Source organism: Chamaea fasciata, unplaced genomic scaffold (genome assembly GCF_029207755.1).
Source record: "Chamaea fasciata isolate MVZ Bird 193981 ecotype frontalis unplaced genomic scaffold, bChaFas1.0.hap1 SCAF_17, whole genome shotgun sequence".
NCBI lineage: Eukaryota > Metazoa > Chordata > Aves > Passeriformes > Sylviidae > Chamaea > Chamaea fasciata.
Window position 1 is genome coordinate 3,728,741 of NW_027094102.1, and position 25,494 is coordinate 3,754,234.

Consider the following 25,494-nt stretch of genomic DNA (forward strand, 5'->3'; position numbering starts at 1 on the left):
CCTTAGCATTTTCTCAGCAGCCCTTGAGTCTTTTCCCTATGGGAACCATTACTTTTGCCTTCTGTTTTAATTTTCCTTGAACTGACTTTTTTTGGCAAGGAGACCCATGTTTGCTTCTAATGAAGCTTTGTCTCTCCCTTTTGCTGTTCGAGCACATTTTTGCCTTTAAGGTTTTTTTTTTTTTTTTTGCTCTTGGTATGGCCTGACCAGTTTGTGAGGGTTATACTCCTCTTTGGGTGGTAGTTCTTGCTGGCTCAACAAACAGAATAAACAGCCAGATGAATCTTAGTAGTTGTTATGCAATGTTGATAGGAGGGCAGTAGTTGGCTGTCCAGTTTCAAGAAATGTAGTTTTTGGAATATTTTTATATATTTAATATTTTTCCCAGATTTTTAATAGTCGCTTTAAAAGATTCTGCCAATTCACAAAGCTGGGATCTTTGGGAAAAAAAAAAAAAACCTTAAGTACCGTTCTGGAAATGATCAAATGAAAGATATGTAGGCAACCATGATTTCTGTACCTTCAAACTTAAGAGTTCATGTCTATAAAAGAAATATTGGCATTTGTGATAATCAGTATCCGTATTACACAATGGTTCTTCGTGGGGATTAGTCCTCAGAGGAGGATCAGGTGCATTTAGACATTCCAGGTGCTACTTCACAGTTACTAACACCATGGAGAAATGGTGACTTGGAATTACAGCAGCTCCAGGGTCATGAAATAGTTGTTCATGTCATATTGAGTCAAAAATGAGCAACACATGCCCCTCTGAGAGTTACTGCTTCAGGATGTGTATTTTGTTACTACACTTTTCAAACTGAGGCAAGAAAGTAGTAATTACCTAATTTTTTAAAAATATGAATGATAATAAAAGATTGAGCTGATACCACTCATTAATAATGTTAACAGTGCTTAACTGGGCAAAAAAAGGTCTTCACTGAGCAGACAGAACACAAAGATTGGAGTTTAGAGAACAAGTAATAAAAAAAAGTTGTTCTTTTCTTTTACTTTTATCCACACACACACAAGTTTAGAATGCCAGGAAAAGGACCAGTTTTACTGAATTGATTTAAGCAATGTCAGCTTGCAAAATACATCGGGCTGTGCAATGGCCCTCGGTCTGCATGAATGGAACCCTGCTGGCAGGCAGATTTCTTGTCTCTCCAGACATTCACTTTTCTATACCAGCCGAGGACACAGATATTTCTCCAGGAAAATTTTCCTGGAGCTGACCTCAGCTGTTAGTGTATACATGGAAAAAGAATTTAGGTTTCTCCTGTGGCCAGTAGCCAGACCCCACTCAGTGGCGAGTCAGGTTGTACTGCTGTGTAATAATGGCAATATCGGAGAGTTTTACCACACAGACACAGAACTGAGCATCGTTGTTCATTCTCTGCTGGGTGATTCACTGTTTAACTCCTTTATCAGTCTTTGTCAAAGTTTGGGATCAGCAGTCTGAAGCCCTCCAGTCCAGTCCTGCTGGTTTTACTCACGCTGAGTTGCGCTGGTTTGACTTTCAGCTCTGGCTGCTCAGCTCTGGGAGAGGAGGCAAATGACTGCCAGGGGTACCCTGCAGTGAACAGCAATGGGGGCAGCACCCAGAGTCTCCCCTCTTTCCCTCCCCTTTCCCTGTGCATGCAGCTGCTCTGCTTTTCACTGTCAGCACAACACCAAAGGCACCAGAAATCCTGCTTGATTTGGGACTCATCTGAATGTGTGAAAAGATGGACACCTAAACCCCTGCACCCCGGAGTGCCCATGCCTTCTGTCCAAGCACGAGATTTTCAACCTGGCTTTCTCTTCTCAACACGCTCGAAGACACACATTTATCAAGTGTCAGTCCCTTACTATCATGGAGCAGCCAAATCATAAAGATTCTTTTAAATTCTCAAGTTCCTTTCTAAAACTGTTCTGTCTGTCTTTCACTTTTTGTGGTAAAAAATATGTTTGAGAAGTGTTCTTGGTTTTCTGACAGAACCTTCCACCTGTCCCTGCTGACAACAGTGTGTTCATAACTGTTTTAGTCATTGTCACTTGTGTCAGCACTTTTATATCAGCTGAAATCCCATTTTCCTCTCATTCCCCATGATATGACAGGGAACAGCCCATTTGTCTCACTCCTGTTGGTCCCCAGAAGTTACAACGAACATTCAAGTCTGTTTTCTGCCCAATTTAGATCAGCAAACCTGAGGTGTTGCTGGACTACTGAACAAAGTGGGATGCCAGCATGTCCTGTTTTTTTTGGCTGTGTTTTGTGGGATTTTCAAGGGATAGTCCTGGGCTCGGATGTCCTGCCTGGCCAGTTGAGGAGTGGCTGCTGTCTTTGGTACTGTGCTACTTGGTGCTACCGAGATTTAGGCACTTATTTGGCATGCTCTAAAGCAGAAATATAGGTATCCTCTGAAGACTTTCACTGGGGAAATCTGGATACCCTTCAGGAACACAAGCTCTTGTAGAATAATTAAATAATAGCAGCAAAACTGATAACAAAATATCCACACTCTGTAAAATATAAAACCTTCCTAAATACTCAATTTACCTTTTTTTTTTTTCTTTCGAGGCTGAGGAAGAAACTTGACTGGATTACATCTGCTAAGTTAAAACAAAGCAATAAAAAAAAACAACCCTTAGAAAAAGATAAAAGGAGAAAAGTAATAATTTTTCATTTGAGCCTGATGGGGTTGTGTGTTGTTCTTTTATTTTTTTTTTTTTTAACTGTTTGCAAATCTTCAGTGTAATGGTTTGAAACCCAGTCGTGTCATTTCTTTACGCCCACACACAGAGCTGCAGTAGTGCAGACACTGTAGCAGGCAAACCATATTCCCAGCATCGGCCATTAAAACTCTTCCTACACCAGCGTGGGCTGCCTGCACCCCCTGCTCTCTCTGCACACACCCCACCACCCACCCTTCACTGTTTCAAATGCTTAAAAAAAAAAAGGAGAAGAGAAAGACACTGAAAAAAGAAAACAGGATGCTGCTTTTGTCTCAACGCTATTCCAGGGACCTGAACCTCTCCACCTGCCTGTGAATTGGCCACCTAAAGGTTAGCAAGTGTTTTGTTATCATTTTCTGTGGACAGAGAGAGAATTCAATTCTAGATGGCAAGACAGAAATTTTAAAGTTACAATTTTTTTTTTTTTTTTTTTTTAAATTGTGATGGTTCTTTCACTTAGCAACGAGAAAGATTTTTTTTCATAAAACACAAAGCATTTCAGTTCTGGCCCCACTTCAGCTTTTCAGAGGGCTTTAATCGGTATTTCTTCATCATTTAGTCCAACCTCCTAAACTTTAAAAGATGGATTAGGGTTATTATTTTTCTGTTAGAGCAACCTGTTGATTGCAGTCTGCTGGCTGGAGGTTGTTAACTCTTTCCTAACACGGGAAATGCACAGGAGCAAATTTGATGAAAGGATAAAAGAATCTAAATCCTTTGAGGTTTTTAAGCACTAAAAATCCAATTTTTTCCTCATTGTCAAGCCACCAAGCGTGTTACAAGACCGACAGATATGTTAGATATCTTTCTTTGTAGAAATAGCGATGTAAATCTAAACTCGAGACATATAATAAACTAGAAAGCATTTCTTATGGCTGGAGCTGGGAAAAGTAGCAGTGTAAGAAGTAGAAAAGGAAATATTCTTGATACAAATTGCATGAAGAGGTCAAAAAGGCCAATTACTTTCACATTAAAATGTATTTCAGGTAACAATATTTTTACTGATCTAAGCCTTTAGAATGTTTTCATTTATGGATATTCAAGAAAAGGAACATAGAAAAATATAGAAAACTGTGTAATAATGATAAAACCAGTTGCTGCTATTCTGGAACAAAGGGAAGGTAAAGCAGATCCTGTTCTTCCTGGAAGATTTTAATACTGTATTCTGGTACAGTATTTACAGAAATAAATGTTTTTAAAAGCCCAACCTCACCAGCTTTGCTGATGTTATACAATTGTGGAAGTAAGTGTCAAAAATATTTGTCCTTAGGAGATGGTACAAGAATTTCAAAGTTCTCCCAGCAGGTTTTCCAGTGGCTTTGTACTTTAATAACACACAAAGAAGGGCAAAACTTCAGAACAACGATTGTACCAAGCAGCAAGATTTTCCAAAGTCAGAATTTGAGATGTTACCATGGAAAGACTCTAAAGGTTTCAGAAGATTATGGAGTGAAACATTTTCAGCCTGATTCTGCAGGGGACTGAGGCTCCCAACTTTGTTCAGGAGGTACCGGCAGCGTGCAGGCTGCGGGTGGAACTGGCAGAGTTGTGGGATCAGACACAGCCCTTAAGAGCAAGGGGAAAGGTGAACTCAGTACTTCTGGTATGAGGCATTTCAAGATAGGAAGTCATACTGAGAAGAGAGCAATGGCAGAAATAGTTTTTAAGTAGAACAAGATTAACAGTCGTTTCTGGGCTAAGCAGGAAATGTGTCGGTTCCATTTCGCTTGTTCGAATTGAGAAGTAAAAAACCTCCAGACCTGGGGTACACTCACAAACATTTTGCTTCCATCACAGATGGGATGTTTAAAGTACCTGCACAAAGTTTATTTCAGACTTTATGATGCTAAGACTGAAGTAGAAGTTTTGTGTGGTCTGTCAAGGGAGTTGTGTCGTCTGTCAGTGTTGGATGAGCAAATGGAAATGATAATCCCACTGTCTGTATCTTCCTCTGAGTGCTGCTCTCAGCATCACTGCCCTCACAGGAAAAAATAATAATTAGCAGTCCTGGAAGATACTTCATTTTCATTTGACTTTGCAAAGTTCTTTAAAACGTGTAGTTGCGGGTTCTTTGGAATCTATTCCCTCACCAGCACAGGAAGAATGTTTATTGCTGCTTTCACCTGCTCACACCCCTGACAAAACTCTGTAGGTGTCTTTGAAGGATGCCGGGTTTTAAACACCTGGGGTGGGACCTTTTCCACTTGGGACCCAGAGATGTGTGCTAATGGTGTGTGGGTTTAACTCCTCAGATCCTGATGGGGACATGAATGGAAAGAGGAGCGTAGCCCCAGAACTCCCTCCTGTGCGGCACCTGACACTGGGCTCAGCTCTGTGCATAGTTTAGATTGATATTTTGCTGTCTATTGAGACAACTGAAGTTAGCTGAGTTTCTCTGAGCAGGACAATATTTTGAATTTAATTAATATTAACAATCTTGAATAGAGATAGCAGCTGAGGAAGCACCACACATAAATAGATTGATTAGAAAGAGAAAAAAAAATCACTTAAGTTCAAACAGAAAAAAACTCAGTGTAATACTGGTGCTCTGTATTTTGTTGCTTCAAGCCATTGCAGCAGCCTGTTCATCCATATAAATGGTAAGAATCACAGGATGCTGTGAAGGACCCTGATTCCAGAGTCACTTATTCAAGATGTAGAGATTTTAGATCCAGCTTCAAAAGGTTCTGCTAAGCCCTGAAACCCCTGTGATAGTGGCAAATATCCAGGCGGCCGCTCGCTTTTGTTGTAACTTGCTTTAATTAATTATTGCCTCTTTAAGCCTCTCAGGATAAGCAGTTTGCAGTTTTAGCATTTGGAATTTGAAACTGAGTGATCTAAATAATGAATTTTAAATGCTTATACATGTTTTCAATTTGTTACTAGGTCCAGCATACTGCTGCAATTATTAGTACTGTTTAAATTGTGTCCCCTTTAAGTAAATTCACCTTAACTTAATAATAGCCAAAGCGGAATAAAATATAATGGGCTCCAGAAATGTGATCAAACTGAAGACAAACTAATTTTGACTGGTTATGTAAAATGCCCATAATCATCTGTTTGTATGATTTGATTCATGCCAGTGTTCTATTATAAGATGTGCATCTTTTTTCCCCGTTGGTTTGTTGACTGTAGCATGCAGTAATCCTCCAGAAGATCTCACTTAGAGGTGAGAACACATTCCTTTAGGAAAGTATCTCCCAGCAGAGCTGAAACTATTTGCTGCATGTAATTCTCTCCATCTGGACAGACTGAGTCTGCAGAGCAGAAGCATGAGTCACTGTAAAGTAGTTCAGAATGTCAAGTATTTTCTAGATTCACAGATTTTAAGTGTCTGCAGCGCCATTACCAATTACTGGGAGCATTTCAGGGTATGAGAGAAACCAGGAGGACTTTAAGCAGTAATCCTGGGCCCTGTTAGGAGCTTTTCTGCCCCCTGAATAACTACGTGACAGGCAAGAAAGACGGCAAGAACAAGACAGAAATATTTCTCCACCACCAAAATTAGAGGCCTGCTAAACCAGGGCTCCAGAAATAAATGGAAAGCAATCCAAACGACAGGCGAAATTCTGCAGGATCAATAAAGCTGTTTGGAATGAAAATCCACCGAGGCCTCTGGCATTAGTCTATCACCAGAACTATCAAAAGAAAGAGCTCCCACAGAAGTGGATATTGGACAATTTAAATATTTCAATTTCACCACTACCCAACAAGGGCCAGGCTGCAGTGTCTGAACTGGGCAGCTGCTCTTCACAGGGGAAATAAAAGCTTTTTCTTCCGAAATATGGTGTTCCTGAGGAAATTATACAGGCCAGACATGCCAAATTTTTAACATTATTGGGAATGCATATTCCAGTTTAGGATTCTCTCAGTCTACCAGCAGAGGAGGTTGCAGCCATCCCAATCCCTATTTTAAACAAGTGTTTGCATGAAGAAGAGACGTCCCTCCCAGGACCCCTCGGTGCAGTTCACTCTGTTACCTGAGCATTCTTTAGGAACTTGACCCACAAATAAAATCTAATTTTTAAATTACCTTTTCACTGCACTTGATTGTGCCCTATCCTGTTTTCCCTGTAGCTTTCCACACGTTTTTGGAGGTTTGTCGTGCATGAGCTGAGTGCTTTTAACATTCCTGAGGCCTTTCCCCACCCGGTCACTGCTTTCTCCTGCCCCACAGGGCACCATTAGACGAAGCTGGGGGACAGCACCCACGCTGGATCAATTTAGCATTTCAGAAGTGGCAAGTGTCTTCTCTCCACCACTGTTTTTTTTTCCCAACGTATCTAAAGAGATCCCTTTACTGTAAAGCTGAAACAAATTTAGCTTTAGGAGTATAAATTAAAACTCCTAGCATTGTATTTCAGGACAATACAACTGAAAGCAGAGTACAACCCCCCCACATTTCAAAGATTCTGTTTAGAGCTTCCTAATTAAATAGTGATAAAGGATACGGAGAGATTGAAATGCCACTTCATTTTCTTGTGTTTCAACTCTTCCTGTTTTCTGAAGGTTGTTAATGTGACACCAATGTAAAAAAAAAAAAAAAAAAAAGAAAAGAAAAAAAAAAAGAAAAGAAAACCCCAACTTCCTACTTCTAATCTGTTTCAAGTCTTTGTCCTCGTTTCTCTCTGCTTGCATCAAGTATTGACAGAAATGAGACTTTTTTGCTGAAATGCCTGGATCAGTCAAAGGTACGTGAGCTAAAATTATTTCCAGACTAAAGATTTAATTATTGCCAGACTTCTGCTCCCTGGTATTTAAGGTGGGGATCACTAAAAGCTTTTAAAAAAGGTAAAGACTCCTGGTATAATTGAGTATATTGTGTATGCTCAGCATGTTGAAAACCTGCTTTTGTGGGGTTAGAAAAGTAAAGGAACTCTGTCATGTCTCCAGGCCGTACCTGCAGACCGGGGTGGGGTATTGAGAAACTGAGCTCTGAGTCTGCTTAGAGACTGGTGCTCTGCTCGGTGCTGTGTCAAAAAAATGATATGAAAGTGCAGAAAATAAGTATTTACATGTTTAGTCACTGATTTGGTTAATAATGATGGGCAGCTGACAGAGCATCGCATGTGCCATGCAGAAGACAAAAACCTTTTCATTTTGTAGTACAAAATCATTATACTAGTGCTGACAAAATGAAACAAGATTTATAAAATGTGTTTGTAATTCAGGAGAAAGTCTATAAAAATGGAGCTTACTGGATTTAAAATTAGTTTTTTAAATCAACCTCCTGTATTAAAATACTTTATACTTATAAAGCAACTAAGACAATTTCTGCTACAATGATTTTTTTATCTGAAACTGCTCCACTTTTCAGTGTTCCACAGACCTGCTTGTGGTGGGTACCTGAAGACAGAATTTCAAACCAGGAACAGAGTAACTGTATTTAATGGAATTTTAGTGACCAGTTTTGATAGCTTAAGAAATCAGTTTAGAAAATTTGGAGCTGGCCAAATCCTGCATTTAGTTTTGTTTATTGGAAAATTTTCCTTATCCAATTAGGATCAAATTCTTCTGCCGGTAGTTCAACGGCATGAGCTCCAAAGAGCTGAGAACAAGGGGTGGATGCTCAGTAAGAGAGCCCTGGGCATAACCACCAGAGGAAGTTCTACGTTAGCCAAGGACTACCCTGAATCGGCCTTGGGGCAGGATTACTTTGAGATAAGCTATTTTTGTCCAGGTACAAAGAAATACAGTGGCCTCTTTTGGTATGTAAATAACAGATGTGAAAAGTCTGATGGTGTTTGCCCCAGCAGAATACAAGTCACAGCAGTTTCACTCAGGAAGAAAGGACTTTTTCTTGCTGTGAAAAGCAGCAAACTACCACACCTGGTAGAGATGTGTTATTACATTCTTCAAAGTACATTAAATATCACCTTTAGCTTACTTGTTGAGCTTTATTCAAAACTTCCCTTTAAATTTTCTGTCACCACTTAGGTATTTTCTTTGTAGAGCGTTACAGAACACCGAAATGAGTCTCAGGCTGTGCTGTGGGCCCCAGGAACTCAACAGCATTAAGTGAAATTACAGAGCCTCTGGTACTTGGGAACCACAGGATTCCTATGAAAAACATCTGTCTGTGGTGGCCTTGAAGGGCCCATCAGCTCTGCATGGCCGGGAGGAAACCTGAGAGAGAAATAGTTTGTGCCGCTGGTGCAGGCTGGGAGGGGGGAAATGTAAAATATGTGGAAGTGTATTTCCACACTTCCCTCTGGGGGAGGGAGGGGAGCAAAGACACAGTGACTTGTTCTGTCTGATGTGGTACTTGTTAGACCTTCTACCCAGCGGGTATTTAGGCTTCACTTTTCTTCTTAGAGTCTGTTCTCTGCAGCATATTTTTTCCCCCAAACTTTTTTTTTTTTTTTAAATATTTTGGAAAAACTACTGCATACTTAGTTTGCATCATTACCTCATGTCTTAACCCTTATTGTATGCTGTGTTTAAATTTAAAAGTGACAGTATAACTTAGAAGCCATCTTAAATGGACTTGAAATGTTGATAACATCACTTTGCAAATTAGAGAATCCCATTTTTATTCTGTAGGGGTAACCACACTGCTCAATATGGATAATAATTTAATTTCTTTGACAAGCCATATTCTTTTAATATTCTTTCATCATTATAGTCACTATCTGTAATAAAAAGCCACTTAAGTGATTATTCCACATAGAAATGTCAGAAGTGCATAAGAAAAGTCCATGCTTGATAACTGAGCTTAATTTATAACATTTATGAATAAGAACAAAAGGCAAAAATCTATCATTTTGCTGTGCACAGATCAGTTCATTTAATATGTTGTTTTCTTGGATGGAACCAGTAAAAATTTCAAACCACATTTTGAAGCAATTATTTTACTGTTTCCCAGTAATGATAACCTATTAAAATGATCCGAGGAAGTTACAGAAACACCGCTAGAGATTATGTAGTAAAGCAACAAATTGCAGATTTCAAATTGAGCCACTGATTATGTTACTCCAAATGGGTTTTTAATGGCTGTTTGCATGAGAGCAACCCATTATTCATAGCAGCCAGTGCATCCAGTGAGCATAGCTGAGCAAGAATCAAATAAACATTCACAGATCACCTGATTTTCACTCCAGCTGTAATTTCAAGGGGTTATGCTCATGCCCCTAACTTTTCCAAAGAAAAATTTCCACGTGCTTATTTTGATAGTTTTCTCTTTTGTTTCTAAGAAAAAAGAAAAGACAATACAAAGTTTTGCTGAAATAAGAAGTAGTCTGGACCAGCACCAGCCCTGCGTATATTAGGATAGTTTTCAAAGGAATAGCTTCACCTTTTTCAAAAACTGTGTCTAGAAGATGTTTTCATCTGGCACTGAGAGCATCTAAAAACAAGCAGTACACCATAGTATCTCCATTAATTATACCAACTTAATTTGGTCTACACAAAAGCCAGCTTTCATTTCTCACACTATGTTCCTATGATACCATCTTGTCTACTTTGCACATATTTATGCAAGTTTGACTTGTAAAACAGGACATGAGTTTCATTTTGTTCACATATTTTCATTTTACACCACTGGCTGCAATGTGTTTGGCCTTAGCTCCCTTAAATTGGGTAAGCACAGATAATACACAGGCATGTTTAACGTCCTGTGTTTGGAACCAGTTGCCCAAAGAAACTGTGCAGTTTTTATCCTGTTTTTCAAAACCAGACGGGTAACACCCTGGCAGCCTCATCTGACCTGGGTGCTGACGCTGCTGTGAGCAGGTGTTTGGACTAGAGGTGTCCTGAGGTCCCCTTTAACCTCAGCTGTTCTGTGTCCCTGCATTACAAATTATTAATATTAAAATAAATTTAAAAACATTACGTGAATATGTAATAGAAATATGGTTCCAGAAAATTTAAATTGCATTATTTCTGGTGTGCCTAGAGCCTCCATTTGCAAAACTGAAACTTCCAGATTTGTTTTCAGATTTGGCACTCAGTGTAGGTTGTAAGAATGGTTGTGAGTGAGGTGTTCAGTGTTCTTTACACTGTACTGAGCTCCTAGAGGAGAAATGAAAGATTAATCAGTTTAATTGGGAAAGAAAGTAATGATTGTCTGTGTAATGCCTGCATGCAAGATTTGTGATATTCCTATAGTTGCTTACCAGTTTACCATTTTAGTTGCTTCGTTTGCTTTACCGTTGATTAGTGATATTCTTAGTTGCTTTAGCATTTTAGCCGCCCAGCAGTGGGATGCATGCTGGAATTCTGGGAAGTTAGATTTTAGGATTTGAAGTTAGTGTGCGTGTTGTTTGCTGCCTGCAGACGGGTGTTGTTGTGTGTCCCTTTCCTGGCAGGTCCGTGAGCACATGGCAGCCGGCCCCTGGCATGGAGGCCCCGAACCCGCCGGCCGCCGCAGCAGATCCGGGCCCGGGCCCTTCCCCGCGACCCTCACGGGGCTCGTCGGAGCCGCAGGCCCTGCCCCAGCCCCTGTACCTCAAAGCCCTGACCATCCCGCTGTTCCAGCCCGTCCAGCCTGGCTGCTTCCAGCCACACGGGCCCCTGGTGACCGCCAGGAGCTGCGTCCACCTCGACGGCAGCAGCATTCCCCTCATCCTCAACCCGCTCGTCCCTCCGGAGGGCGCGGAGCGGCCTCAGCCGCTTTTCCAGAAACAGCTTGGGCAAAGCCTAACGCTGAGCATAGTCAGCGCTTTACCAGTTTTATCATCGCCAAGTTCTTGTGTAAATGCATCTCTTGGAAGCCTGGGAAAATCCAAAAAATCTGGGAAATACATTTGCAAGCACTGTGGACGAGATTGTTTGAAGCCAAGTGTCCTTGAGAAACACATTCGCTCTCACACGGGAGAGAGGCCCTTTCCGTGCACCACTTGTGGCATCGCATTTAAAACTCAGAGCAACTTGTACAAACACAGGAGAACTCAAACACACGTCAACAACACCAGGCTGCCCTCAGACTCTGACATCAGCGGGGCAGCAGAGCAAAATGAGAGATCAGCAGAGAGCACCACCTCTCCCCAAGGCAGCAAAGTCTTGAGTAGCACCAGTGAAGACCAGGAGATACACATCAAACAACCCAGTGCAGAGACCAGTGCAGCAACAGACACTAAGAAACCCCATGAGCTCTCACTGCCAGCGACAAGCTCTTCATCAGCTGCTTCAGAAAATCAAGAAACAACGAATCAATCAAAGGCTGTTCAGGGGGTTCCTGAGAGAGAACTTCAAAGTTTATCATCTCCAGGGGCTTTGACAAATGGTCCGTGTCTGAGAAAGAAGATGCAGGAGCAAAGGACTCTGACTGCCAACAAGCACGTTCAGCTGCAAAGGCAGCAGGCAACCTCTTCAGAGAAGCAGTGGGATTACAAACCCTTGGACTGCAAGCTGAAGAAGTGTGAGAGCACTGACTCGGGGTATCTGTCACGCTCCGACAGCACGGAGCAGCAGTTGACATCATCCAGCCCCTTGCACAGCCTCTACGAGCACAGCACGGAACTGGAAAATGAAACTGCCTTCAGCAGCCCAAGGTGTGCCTCCGGAAGCACTGCAAAGCCAGAGGCAGCTGACAAAGCTACAGCCTCGATGCTAGAGAAAAAGAGGCTGGAAGAGCACATTTCAAAGCTGATTTCTCATAACAAAAGTGTGGTGGACGACACCCAGTTAGACAACGTCAGGCCCAGAAAAACTGTCCTTTCTAAACAGGGAAGCATTGACCTGCCAATGCCTTACACGTACAAAGACTCTTTCCATTTTGATATCAGAACTTGTGATGTAAATAGGAAAAAGAACCTTTCTCTTTGTTCGGCAAAATCTACCTTTGCACCCCTGGAGAAATGCAAGCCAATGTTTTTCCATTCAGTTCCCACCCAGTTCTCCACAACGATCGACACTGTGCCTGTTACTCGGAGCAACTCCTTGCCTGTTGTGGAGGGAGCGAGGATGGTGCATGACAAACCAGGTTGCTCAAAACCACTTTCTCTTACTAAGCAGTCTGTAAACACAGGCACTGCTGGTTTGCTGCCTAGCAACGATCTCACTGCGAATTCAGTGGATTTCCCTAATAGCCATCCCCGAGCTCTTGTCAGACAAACGGCAGTGGATGATTTGCCCCTAGGTAATGTGGCTGATCATCCTCCTCTGTCAGAGGAGCTGAAAGGGACAAAAAAGCTTGGGGCCGGAGAAGTAATCAGTGCTAAAAATAAGAAGTACAATCAAAGGAAGTTGAAGATGTTCTCTCAAGAAAAATGGCAAATGTATGGAGACGAAACGTTTAAGAAAATCTACCAAAAAATGAAAAGCAGTCAAAATGCCAAGAAAATTAAACAAAGAGAGAATAAGGTTCCAGATATTACAAGCTTGACTCCCAGTTCAAGGGAATCAGCCAGCAGCACCGAAATTACTGAGGAAAGAGATGGCCGGAGCTCTGCAAGTGACAGTCCTTCCTCCCTTGTGACAGCAGCTTCAACCACGGGTAAATCAGGAACCTCTGCTGATGGTAATCGTGTTCTGCAGAATGTGTCCTCTGAGGAAACTGCAGACAGAGTGTCCAACCTAATGGAGACATCACATTCCATAACTGCCGGAGCTGTAACCGGCCAAACTTCCCCTGAGCTCAGTGGCAACGACAAGGAGAAATGCACAGCTGGCAGCAGCACGCTGCTGGCTCCAGGCAGTGGTGAGCTCAGGCATCAAAATCCTGAGTGTCAGCTGAGCAGCCACGGGAGGGATGATGACTGCTTGCCAGCACAGAGTAGCAACTGGGAGAAACCATGCCCTGGGAAAGAATCCAGTGCATTTGGATTAGATTGTAAAAGCGCTTCACGCAATTATGGGAACCATCTCGGGACTAAGGAAAGTGGCCAGCATGGCCTGGCGCCCCCGTGGGTCCATTGCAACAACAGAGGAACTGCAGGGAAATCCCAGACTTTGCCATCAGAAAGGAAGAAGCTGAAATTCGAAGTGGAGAAGACGCAAAATGCGATTTCAGTGTCCTGCCCTAGTCCCAGTAGTGAAACCACTGCAGTAAATGAAGCAGAGAGAGGCCACTGCTCTGGCACTCAGTGTCTTCCCACAGCTCTGGTGAAATTCTCCAGTAAAGCAGAGAGGCAAAAACCAAGCACAGGAATTAATGAAGCTACTGGAGGTACTGAGGATGTGGAATATAGGAAAACAATCAAACTTCCCACACAAGCTGTTAAACACAGTGACATTAACCTCCTTTCACATCCTGCGGGTATCTCAAAAGCTTCACTGGTGGGATTTTTAGGGTCTGAATTAAGAGGAAGTGATTCTAACTCTTTTGCCTTGCACAATGCAACAGATGGAGGTGACAAAACAGGAGCAAAAGTGCCGCTTCCCAATGACAACGCTGTGGATGTGTCTTCTAAAAGCCATCACCTGCAATCTGATCATTTAAGTCCAGTCCCACAACAAAATGCCTTCTCTCCAAAATACATCCTTAAATTGCCACAGGACAAGAGAGCTTCAGATCTGTCACCTTTGCATCGATCTGAAGAGGAGACGACACCCGGCACACCTGTGATAGACACCGTAACCACCCCACCCTGCTCTTCCAGTGGCACATCCCTCCATTCTCATTGCAGTGATGTGGTTTGGTCCCCTTTAAAATCTGAAGTGAGACAAAAAGCTGGCAAAGGAGAAATTCAATGGAATCTTCACACAAACTGGAAAACTCCAGGATTCTGTTCACCAGTCAGCTCAGAAACCACAAATATCTTAACCACGGCAGAGAACACCTTTCGTAACCAAAACTCCAAGCAGCAAGATATTGGAAGAGAGGACTGGAAAAACAAACAGAACAAAAATAAATTAAATTATCAAAGGCAAACAGAAGAGAAGTGGATGAGTAAAAGTACTTGCTCTACACAGACTCCGAAGAAGAAAGTCTGCTTTACTTCTGTGTATACAAGTGGCTTTTTCATATCTGCTGACATCAAAGACGAGAGGAAGGCTTTACATCACCTTTGCTCAGGAAGTGACTCTTTGATAAAGACATCAGTTTCCAGCAAGGGTGCCGAGCCAACAATCCTGGGATGGGACAGAGCGGGAACTCCACGCATCCTTAGGGACAGCCCACCACCACTGCAGGATCTGCAGCATTGCCAGAGCTCAAGAGACAACCCCACTTATTTTTGCCATTCTTTTGGCACTTTTTACTGCCACACTCTCAGCACCCACTGTAAAGGATTCCCAGTGCTGCCCCACAACAACAGGACCAGCTTCTCTGGCACTTCTGCAGTCCCAGGCTCCAAGAGCACCTTCCCATCCCTCAGTGCCGAGCCCCGGCTGACCTGGTGCTGCCTGAGCAGGAGCCTCCCTCTGCCCTGGGAGCAGGGTGGGAATGCAGCCTCTGCCCACCCCTCCGTGCACACCTGGGACAAGGAACCCAGCAAGGAATGCACCCTGTCCAAGTACGACATCTCCATTTTCAAAATGAGGAATATTAGCAAGACTGTGGCATATGGCTTAACAAACACGAGCTTAAAAACGTTGGTTTCATCCTTTTCTAAAGGACACCAGATGCAGGAGGTAATATTAATAATCCCGTTTGCTTTCTCCAGAGGGTGTTATTGGCTGACAGCCCACCTCCACCCTCTTATTAGAAAAAAATGAAATAATTATCAGAAGTGCATTTATGGACACTTACAGGGGTTTGCTGACACAGAATTTACAATTCATGTTTTTATAAGATAAGTCTTATATTCATTTGATGCATCAGAAAGATACATTTCTGTCTGAATATTTAAGTTTCTTTCACTTGACCATTTCAGAATGCTGATAGTGAGAAGAGTGAATTTCTATTTCTTGATTTTTTTCCCTTTATGGAGATTTTTAATATTTTTCTCTAATATCATCTGTATTTCATTGTTTTCATTCTAAATGAATATTTGACCTAGAGTAGGACTTAAATACAGAGTTGTGCTACTGAACTCCTATGCTGTTCAGTGCTATTTAAAAAGTGCACTGATTTCCAACTTCTCCATCAATGTAATTCACAGTTTTCATGTACTCAATTTTTTCCCAATATTCTCAACAGTTAAGCTCAGCAGTTCCTGGTGGTTCTTTCAAAAATATTTCAGAGCAAAAGAAGAAAACAGTAGTTTGCAAAAAGGAAAAACTCTCAACAAATAAACTGAAGAGGAGTCACAAACAGAAAAGGATTAAAGTCACCCCTAAATGGTAAGGAGTATGGCTTTCAGGTTCACTAGATATAGACATAATTTTGTTGGAAGGCTTGTAAAAACTCCACAGAAAATAAAAGTCATGCCCAAAACTCAACCTTGTCAAAACTGGAGGAAAAAAAGAGACCAATCTCTCAGAAAGGGCTATTCCTATACCACAGCAGGGCCCCAAAGGTAAACTCTAAAAATATCAATATGTTTTTTACTATTAGAAACAGACTTTTCTAAGCAAGCCAGACATATCCCATAGAAAGATGATGCCTGGTCAGTTGACTCTCTCTGTGACTTTGAAATTACTCTTATCTGTCAAAATTGTCAGCATTTACTTTTGTTTGAAGGGAACCAAAATGCTTCTGCTTTCAATCCTGTCACAGCTCAGAGCAGTGTGCGAGGCCCTTTGTCCTCGGAAGATCCATATCCTGAACTGCTATTCACCAGAGAAGGCAGAAGAATAAATATCAAGTTTAACACAAATGAACAGAACCACCTGTAGTTCAAAGGATCATTTGGTTTAAATAAAAAAGCAGGAAGAATTTGAGCATAAAACTATCAAAAGGGCACATTGTCTCAATCAGCACAGCTCCCCCTTTTCAATGGGAATTCATATCAGTGGAACATTTACCCTCTATTCTTCCAGGAGTGTGGGCCAGCAGGAAGTCTGATGAATGCTTCAGTAAGGAGCACATATTGTGTGCATACATCCCTCTTTATTTCATGACCAAAATCAGACAGAGTGACTCCCTTGAGGCCAAATCAGTGTCAGTAACTTAATCACTGTGTCTAGTTCAGCAAACAGCACTGCAGTTTTGAAGGGTCATAAGAACAGAAATAGAAGATTCAGGTCTACGTCACCCAGCTGAGTGACATTCTTCTTCTAGGACTTTTTTCTCGTTTGATTTTCGGGTGGTGTTTTGTTGTTATGGTTTTTTTTCTCCCTGCTGGTCTCAGAATTTGTTTACACCGAATTTATTTGTGTCAAATGAGTGCAGGGATTTAATTAAGTGCAGTGTCCTGAAAGCTCAGGTCATGCCTATCAGTAGGTAACTGGTAGGCTCCACTGGTAACCATCAAATGTAATTTAATTTTCTAATACACCAAACACCTGAATAAGTGCATCCTTTTAGATTTACATCTTGTTCTGGATTGTGACAGTCTATTGATTTAGGGATGGGACCTTAGTGTCACTCATTCAGAGTTACTAAAAGATGGAGCCAGAGCAGAAAATGAAGCAGAGTTGGATTATTCAGTGTGGGTTTGGTAGATAACTAAAATCCTTATGTTGTCTCTTAGTGATAATGAACAGGTAGCACTCAAGAAGCGAAAAGGAAAAAAAACCAACAACCACACAGCCTCAGGTGATTCCTGTGTGGTTCAAGTCTTTGTGAAGTATATTGTTTTAGAATTCTAGATATAAGAAAAAGGATCTGTGATTCCTTAATCCTTTTCTCTTAGAAAATCAAGGATTTACTGAATCCTACAGAGGGAAAAAAGATAATAAAATAATTGTGGGTCTCTTGCCTAAAATCCAGATTTTTTTTTGAGTTGACATAAACAAGCATCTCCTCCCAAATAATAAATTGTTGCTAGACTTTAATGCACCTGATAAGGTGGTGTTATTCTCCTCTGGCTGCTCTTACATCTCCCATATTTGTTTATGCCCTTAATGCCCCTGGCACTGCAGGTACAGAGGGAGGCACATCCATGGATTTGCTCAGCTGAAAATGAACCGGCTGAGCAAGAGGCCCTGTTTTCCCAACAGAGCTCTGGATGCTTTGAGAAAGGGCTGCTCATCCCAATCCCCCAGATTTAATAAGCATAAGAAGTGCCATCCTCCTCAATCCAAGATGCAAGGTAAGTATTTGAAATATTGGTGTAAAAATTCACGTTGTTTCAGTGATACGATGAGAAGCGTAGCAAGTGCAAGCATGTGGGGGGATAAAAATCAAAGTAAAAGTTTATCCAACCTCTTTTCAATAGAAAATTGTCTACACCAGCAAAAAGACACATCATATTGCACCTCAGACAAGCAACTTTGCAGAAGGAAAAGAGAAGCAAAGAATAACTCAGGAATATCTTCCCCTACTGAAAATCTAAACCATGTTAAACAAAAAGATAAAATGGAGAAAAAAGTAGGTATTGTACCTTAATTCCTGCATTATTTTTTATTAACAGAAAAAAGAATTTTTAATTGAAAACAGAATTATATTCAGCTTTTTAAAAGTTGAGGTTGAAACTATTTTGTATTGAAGATTTTGGCTAAAATGTTTAAAAATGGGTTAAAGGTATTTTTGGGGGTTAAAATAAAATGAAAACTTACTGATGTTAGAATTAGCTAAAATAACAATTAAACTTGCATCAATTGGATGAAATTTCTCTGGACTGAAAACTTTACTTGTAAATTTTTCCCCTTCCTATTTCCTACAGGACATTTCTGGGCAAATCAGGGAACAGCCAAGAACAAACGCCTCTGTCCAGAACATTGCAGCTCCTCTGGGAATAGCTGTGACAGCTCATTCCTTTTCCTCCACAGCTGACACATCCCTGCAGGAATTCAGCAGGGACGTGGCCATTTGCTGCTGGGTGACACAGCCCCTCGTGCTCCAGCCATCCCTGCCTGGGGAATCCCAGCCAAGCCTTCAGAGCGACCCCCTGGCAGCTTCCTTTGGGGCTTGTCCTGAATTTACAAACACAGGCACAGGTGACCAAACTGACAGCACAAACCCAGAGGCTGCAGCTCCTCTTTCCTTACATCCAGAAGCAAACCAGGAAAACATATTGAGGGTAAAGTCAGAGAGCCAGATATTTGGAATATCAGACCCGGTGAGCCAGGCCTCCAGAAGGGAGAAAGCTCCGAGTGAAGAAAACACACATTCACCTCCCACTGAAAACTCAGCTCCCAGTTCCCAGCCAGGATGTTCGTGTTTGTTTGGCTCACAAGCAGAGTCTGTTCCTGAGACAGTCACGAGGGCTCAGTTACCCAGCAGAGAACACTCACAGAGGGCAAACTTACCTCAGCGTCTCCTGGAGCTGCACGGAAGTGCAGACAAGAACAGATCCCACCTGCAGCCCAATCCCTATGGAAGGCCACATGGAACAGCTACTGCTACCTTCAAAAAGCCCCCAGTTACTCTCAGATCCCCTGAGTTCAAGAGTTCCTCTGCCACACCCCCCAAGACATACAAAAAGAGAGGTTTAGAGATGATGAGGAAACAAACGCGGGTGGAATATGATGACACGAGCAGTGATGATGAGGACAGGCTGGTTATAGAAATATAGCAACAGGCTGCAGCCAGGGCTTGTGTGCCAGCCCGTTACAGCAGGAAATGCCAGGGATCTTTGATCCATAGCTCTGAAACACCTGAACATCAGCAAAGCCATTCCTCTGTGCCAGAGGCAACACCCTCTTTGGAAGAGCCCTTCCTTCCAAGGACTCAACCTTTTTTTTAAAATGCTCATTTGAGGCTGGCATCGCACATTTAAATGCAAGAGGCAGCCCTGTGTTCCTGACAGGTTTCCAGCATTGTTAACGTTCCTGCCAGTCTCCGAATTCCCACCAGTGCTGGCTGCTCGTGGGTGTGGATTGGGTGACTTCAACAATACAGCTGCAGCAGCTTCCTCAGTTCCTCAGCTCGGATTTCCTGGAAGGGCACGGATGCGTTCCCTTCTCTATATTCCTATTTCTTGTAGTCACTGCCTCTGTTCTGGGAATGACACACCGGCATTAAGGGGAAGATCTGTTCCCTTGGTATCTGTGATGTTGGAAGAGTCTGGAAAAATGCTGGTCTTTTTCCATGTTGCACAAATGTCAATGCTTCTGTGTGAGAAATGACACAAGCATGCTTTGCTTTGTGTTTTGTGCCTTTTATGCCAAGATCTACTCAAATATTCTTGATTTCTAGGTGGAGAATATGGGTGTTAGCTATTGGTATTTCCTTGTGGTAAAATTTCTGACAAGGATTTTCTCATTATATTTGTCACATTGTGCTCCAACTGATGCCATCTGGAATGTTTCATTTTTATTGTCATTTTAACTGCAATGATGCCGTTTTATGGAGGGTAAAGAAGCTATGTGGCATAGCTTGTTTTCTTTTCTTAACAAGTTTTGTGCTACAAACCCTAAAATTTACTGGTTTCTATGTGAATAAATAATTAGATATTTCAATTTGACCAAGTGTGTTCACGTGCTTGATTAAACTGATGAACACTAAAAACATTCCACTTCTACATTATAGTCAAATTCTGTACTTAAAACTTCTACTGTTCTTGTATTCTGATTCACACGTAGAGATTAATGGATTAACCTACATGGGATATTTGGAGTTGCTTTGTAGTCAGCTCAGGTAAAAGATTACCTTCATATTTATCCTTCATCTTGCTCTGTTCAGTATTTGTGCTCCCAGACAACCTGGTGAGTATTGGGGTGCAATGGATTTAAATAAAGTGAATTCAGAGAAGAACACAAATAGCATATGGGGAGGAGAAGAGGCAAAGAAAGGGAGGAACCATCAATACTGACACAATATTGAGCCATTCAAAGTTCAGGAGCTTTTTTTTTTTTTTCTGATGGAATCAAAGCTACAGCTGGATTCTGAATTTGTAGCAAAAGCAGGAGAAGAAGAAACACAAAGCTTATCGAGATCCTCAGACCAGTGTTCCCAGCCATGCTGTTGGCCAAGCACCTTTAGAAAGCACAGCACAAAAATGATTGCACCAAACCCCACTGACACCTCCACAGCAACAATTTTCACCTCTTGCTTGTGCAAGAGCTAATTATTATAATACATGGATATGTAAGGAATATTCTGTATAAAGCGCTTCTGCATAATATTTGTGGCTAAATGATGTATTTTAAAGTGAAATTTCTAGATCAGTAATTTAGAAATATTCTAATGACAGACTCAGAAGTGCTGTGCAAAGAAACTTTTATCCTGCATATATTTTGCAGCATGGAAATTACTTTGTCATCCTGCAGCTGTAGCTGGAAGAAAAACGGGACAAGATTAAGGTAGCTGGGAAAGTAAATTTTAAACTCCATATCCTGACAGAAGGAATCCTTGACATTTTAGTTCCCTATCCTGTGTAACAATTTGACCTAACAGTAGTTCTTTAAAAGTGCCGATAGACCCGTGGTGGCATTTTAACAGGATCACTGCAGAAGGCAGAGACTCCAGCACAAATCCTTTTAGCCATAACAGCCTTTGGAGGAGCCAGGTGTGAGTCAGGTACACCAGTGAGTGAGGACTGGGAGAAATGGGCTTGGTCTAAGTCAGGGAACTCAGGGAGTTTGCACATCCAAATCCAACTGGCTGTATGGAAAAACTATTCCAGCTTTCCAGAACATGCTGTGCTCACATAAAAGACTAAACAATCTCTTCTGTACATTTTACACAGCACGAGAATCTGCCACTGATGTGTTTAATTCACTCCCAAGTAGCTGAACATAAAAACCACAGGAGGGCACCAGGCACAGAGGGAAAAATCGGTGTTTCCTTCTCCTCCAAAGCCAGCGGCAGTTCCGGTGGATCGTCTCTTTGCTATAAGCAAAGCTAAAATTCCTTTGCACATGAATGCACCTCATCAATTTTATTCTCCTTCCAGTGAAGGAAGCAAATTAATAAGGAATGCTCATTACTAATAAGGTTTATTTTCACCACCTACATCTACCCAGGCAGATGCAAATTAGTGGATGTTTCAGATTTTGCCTCTAACTGGGAGTGCATTTTTTCTTACTGTTTCAGACTTTTCTAGTAGATCCTATTAAATATTGATACTTCCGTGATCTGCCTGGCAAACCCCCCAACTCTTACACAAAGGTTAGAGGGTGAGAGGGGTGTGAAACAACCAGAGCAAGCCTGAGATCCCCAGCAAATACAAAGATATACCTCGAATAAAAGTTCTGGCTTGCAGCTGCTGGAATTGGCTCTGTAGGGGAAACTTCAGCAGCTTTTCACAGAAGCCACCCCTGCAGCCCCTCACTACCAACACCCTGCCACACAAACCCAATACAGCATCATGTTATTTAGGGCTGGAACAGACTTTCTTTCCAGTCGTGTTTTTACCCTTAAAATCTTGTTTGTCAACATCTTCCCCAAACACAATTCCTAATATATTTAGTGCTTCAGTATATGCCCTGCTGACACACACACACAGAGCGGTACCTATAAACACACCTACACCTGGTTTTGTGTCCTGCCTAGGTTTTATTTGCACAAACAAATTGGTTCCCATTCATCAGTGTTTATATTGTAAGAGTTTTCCTGTAGTTAAGTAGCTTTGTTAACCCATTAATTTTACCTTAAGGATTTGTGGGGAATTATGGCCACACATTAAGACTTCTGGCTTGTATTTTTCATTTACAATCAGCGTTCCATGAGTCACATGGATGAAAGGGTCAATAGTGGGGGTTTTTTTTTTAGACTTTAAAATACTTCGAGATTTTAACAACTGATTTAAAGTGTCCTGATGGAACTGGATAAATGTCACGTAGAAGTACTTAGGGGCTGTGTCTTCCAGGGAGCTGTAATGTTACCACAGTTTGGTTATAAGCCATCCTCTTAAGTACTTAAACAAAAAAACCATGGTTTTCTTTCTCACAGTCAAAGTACCTATTGACTACTCATGACAACTGCCTGGATATGTTCTGCATTTATGTAATGCCTGAGGTTTAGAGGGGCAAGAGCCAGTTAAACAAGGGATGAAGTCACTTGAACAAATCTCTGTGTGCTTTGCACAGTAGTCAAAGAGACTTCTTGTGCCATGGGTGTACAGACTATTTCATCTTTAAAACCCTCACTATAAAAGTCTCATTACCAGTCCCTAATGACTGTCAGGGTTCAAAACCCAATGCTAAACAAGGTGATTCTAACAGAGTCGATTCATTAATCTATAATCCACTTTTTTTAGAGCATCACAAGGATTGTGCACGTGCATCTGCCGCATGTTTTTGATTCACCGATTGACAAAACGAGCAGTGCTGAGTACAACACCAGGAGCATGTTCTTAATCCAGCCCGGACTGGAAGTGTTTCAGGGTGAGCTAGTTGGGATATATTAGACTGATTCTTTTCAAAGATTCTTATGCCATTAACAAAAGGAGGGATTGGATGAGAGCCATGGGAGCTGTTTCATAACCTCCTGGGGTGTTTTCCAGCTGACTGTGACTGCCACTCAGGTTCTGCTGCTGAGGTCAGACATTCAGGACCAGCACAGATAGTTAAGCCTTGATGGAGTCAGGCTTCAATTACATTTTCTACCTTACACTTAACCTCTGCGAAGCAAAGCCTCTCACACATTACAGAGGTATTCACAGGGCACAATTCAGGTCATATCAACATCCCTCCCCACTATTTTTACACTTTTAGAGCTATAATCAGTGTTTGTATCTAAAAATCTATGATTTATCATTCTGTATTATACATATCACCGTCAGATTTTTTTGGAAAACATCCTTATTTCATTGCACGTGGTCAAATTAAACATTCTGTCTCAAACACACAGCTGGGAGTATGACAGGATCACTCAGCTGAGCTGCTGTCCTTTCACCTCTGTAAAGAGAAGCCATTACAGAGATTTCCTCCTCTCCCTCAAAATCGTTAATTAAAAAAAAGAAAAAAAAAATTTCCGTTACATGCTTTGGCAACAACTGAGATGAGCAATTAAACGGGGAAAAGGGAGGCAGGGTTGTTCCCACCTGTGTTAGGAAACCACAGTCTGAGAAGAGCAATACTTCACTGGGAAGCTGAGCCAGGACTGTAAGAGTTACCTCAAATCTCCAAACTTGTAAGTACAAATGCAATTACGAGATTAGCACAAGCAGCAATTCAGAGGGTTCTGTGCACATACATGTTTGTGTCTTGGCTGGGAGGAGGAACAGGTAAAATTATGCTCCTTAAAAAGTTCAACCATTAGCTCCACAATGCCTCTTAATGCTCCTGCTGCTCACCGGGAATCATTTGCATTGAGCTCCTCAAATGGAAGACACAAAAAGCCATCACAGCCCTCGAGTGCTTGGTATTCCAACTCATCCCACTTATGACAAAGTTTTGTATAACTTTGTTGATTCTAGTTATGGGTTATGTTAGCTCCGATACAAAAGTCTCAGACTTCAAATCACTGGTTGTCCAGAAGCAAGAAAGTAAATATAGCAAAGTAAAGCATAAAAGAACTGCCTCATCCTGCCCAATATTTTACGGCTTAAGAGATTATATGAAAAAGGATTTACAAGCTTTGATTTAAAAATAAGAACAAAAGCAAAATGGTCAGTATTACATGTTTGGTATGGAAAACACCAAACCTTTTTTTATTTGTACCAGATGTGGATAGGCAGATGTGAACTGTTGGACAATATTCACAGAAGTGGAATTAGGGAAATATCCATAATTAATAGCATTCCTGTAGAAACATGTTCTGTGCTTCAAAAAGAATTCAGGTGGTATTAGAACTGGAAGAACCTCCTTACCCTGAAGATGTTGACAAATTTGAAGAAATTCCAAGCAGTGAAAAAAATCCTGATTGGAGAAACAGATTACTTGTGCAGAAACATTAAAGGAACCAATCTTCTGCTCTCAATTACACCAATGTGGTCCAGTTAAATTCAGTGGCAAGGTACCAACAGAACCAGGAGAAAAGCTTGATTGAAACATGTGATACAAAGGATTTGAAGGAAATGGTCAGAGGAAGAATTTCCTTTAGGAAGGAAAGGAATTGGTAAAACATTTTGGGGAAAGGATAGGTCCTGTAAGATTTAAAGTGCAAAGAAGGAAAACACAGCCAATGTTCCACTGCAGTAACATCTTCTAAATATCTCCTCTGGGATATTCAACAGAAGTCAGAACACGGGCACTCACTGTACAGAACAATTACACACAAGAGGTCTTCAGAGAAAAACATCAGGCAGTTCTTCCCCTGGATATCCCTGTCATTCATGGAATCCACACAATGTCTATGCTCATCTGTTCTATGCCTACATCCATTGTTTCTCCCCACCTTAATTCACACAGTAGTGACTAATGCATTATGAAAATTCATCCATGCTGGATCAGTTATAAAATGTAATTGCATTGCCTGTGTGCTCTGTCTACCAGATGTTCCCTTTTGTGTTCATGAAGAACACATTGTGTAAGAGGAGCTCCTCTAACCAAAACATCCTCGCTCTTCTTGGTTTAATACAATGACACTGCAAAAAAATGGGGCCAGAAGGAGACAAATCTTATCTTTTCCTCCCGGACAACAGGATTAAAAGAGAGTTTCCAGGATAGATCTGACAATACATATATAGAATCAGAGAATCACAGAACCCTTAAGGTTGGAAACGACCTCTAAGATCATCAAGTCCAAACATCAACCCAGCACCTTGTTCACCACTAAACTGTATCCTCAAGTGCCATACCCACATATTTTTTGCACATTTCCAGGGACGGTGAATCCACTACTCTCCTGGGTAGTCTGTTCAACAGCTTGTCAGGTTTGACAACACTTTCAGTGCAGAAATTTTTCCTGAGCTCCTATCTAAACTTCCCCTGGTGCGACTTGAGGCCATTTGCTCTTGTCCTGTCATTTGTTACTTGGGAGAAGAGATCAACCCGCAGCTCACTGCACCCTCCTTGTCAGAGGGT

The 25,494-nt window shown here is 41.6% G+C and overlaps 1 protein-coding gene across 2 annotated transcripts; it reads left to right on the forward strand.

Moving 5' to 3' along the window:
* The first annotated feature begins 2,801 nt into the window (after window positions 1–2,801).
* On the forward strand, window positions 2,802–20,048 carry ZNF831 (zinc finger protein 831). 2 transcript variants are annotated; one of them, XM_066198901.1, is made up of 6 exons: window positions 2,802–3,045; window positions 11,022–15,228; window positions 15,737–15,879; window positions 17,563–17,732; window positions 17,859–18,010; window positions 18,306–20,048. In XM_066198901.1, exons 2-6 carry the CDS (start codon window positions 11,053–11,055, stop codon window positions 19,155–19,157), a joined length of 5,493 nt encoding a protein of 1,830 aa, XP_066054998.1. In that variant the 5' UTR covers window positions 2,802–3,045; window positions 11,022–11,052; the 3' UTR covers window positions 19,158–20,048. The 2 variants fall into 2 exon arrangements, with proteins under 2 accessions (XP_066054998.1, XP_066054999.1); XM_066198902.1 differs by lacking the exon at window positions 2,802–3,045 and adding an exon at window positions 5,893–7,406.
* Window positions 20,049–25,494: the final 5,446 nt, after the last annotated feature.

Bases quoted from the DNA above. Each gene is read 5' to 3' on its own strand.
- ZNF831 (XM_066198901.1), top strand. From the start codon at position 11,053: ATGGAGGCCCCGAACCCGCCGGCCGCCGCAGCAGATCCGGGCCCGGGC. The intron at 15,229-15,736 runs GTAATATTAATA...TATTCTCAACAG, and splicing joins AAGGACACCAGATGCAGGAG to TTAAGCTCAGCAGTTCCTGG. The intron at 18,011-18,305 runs GTAGGTATTGTA...TATTTCCTACAG, and splicing joins AAGATAAAATGGAGAAAAAA to GACATTTCTGGGCAAATCAG.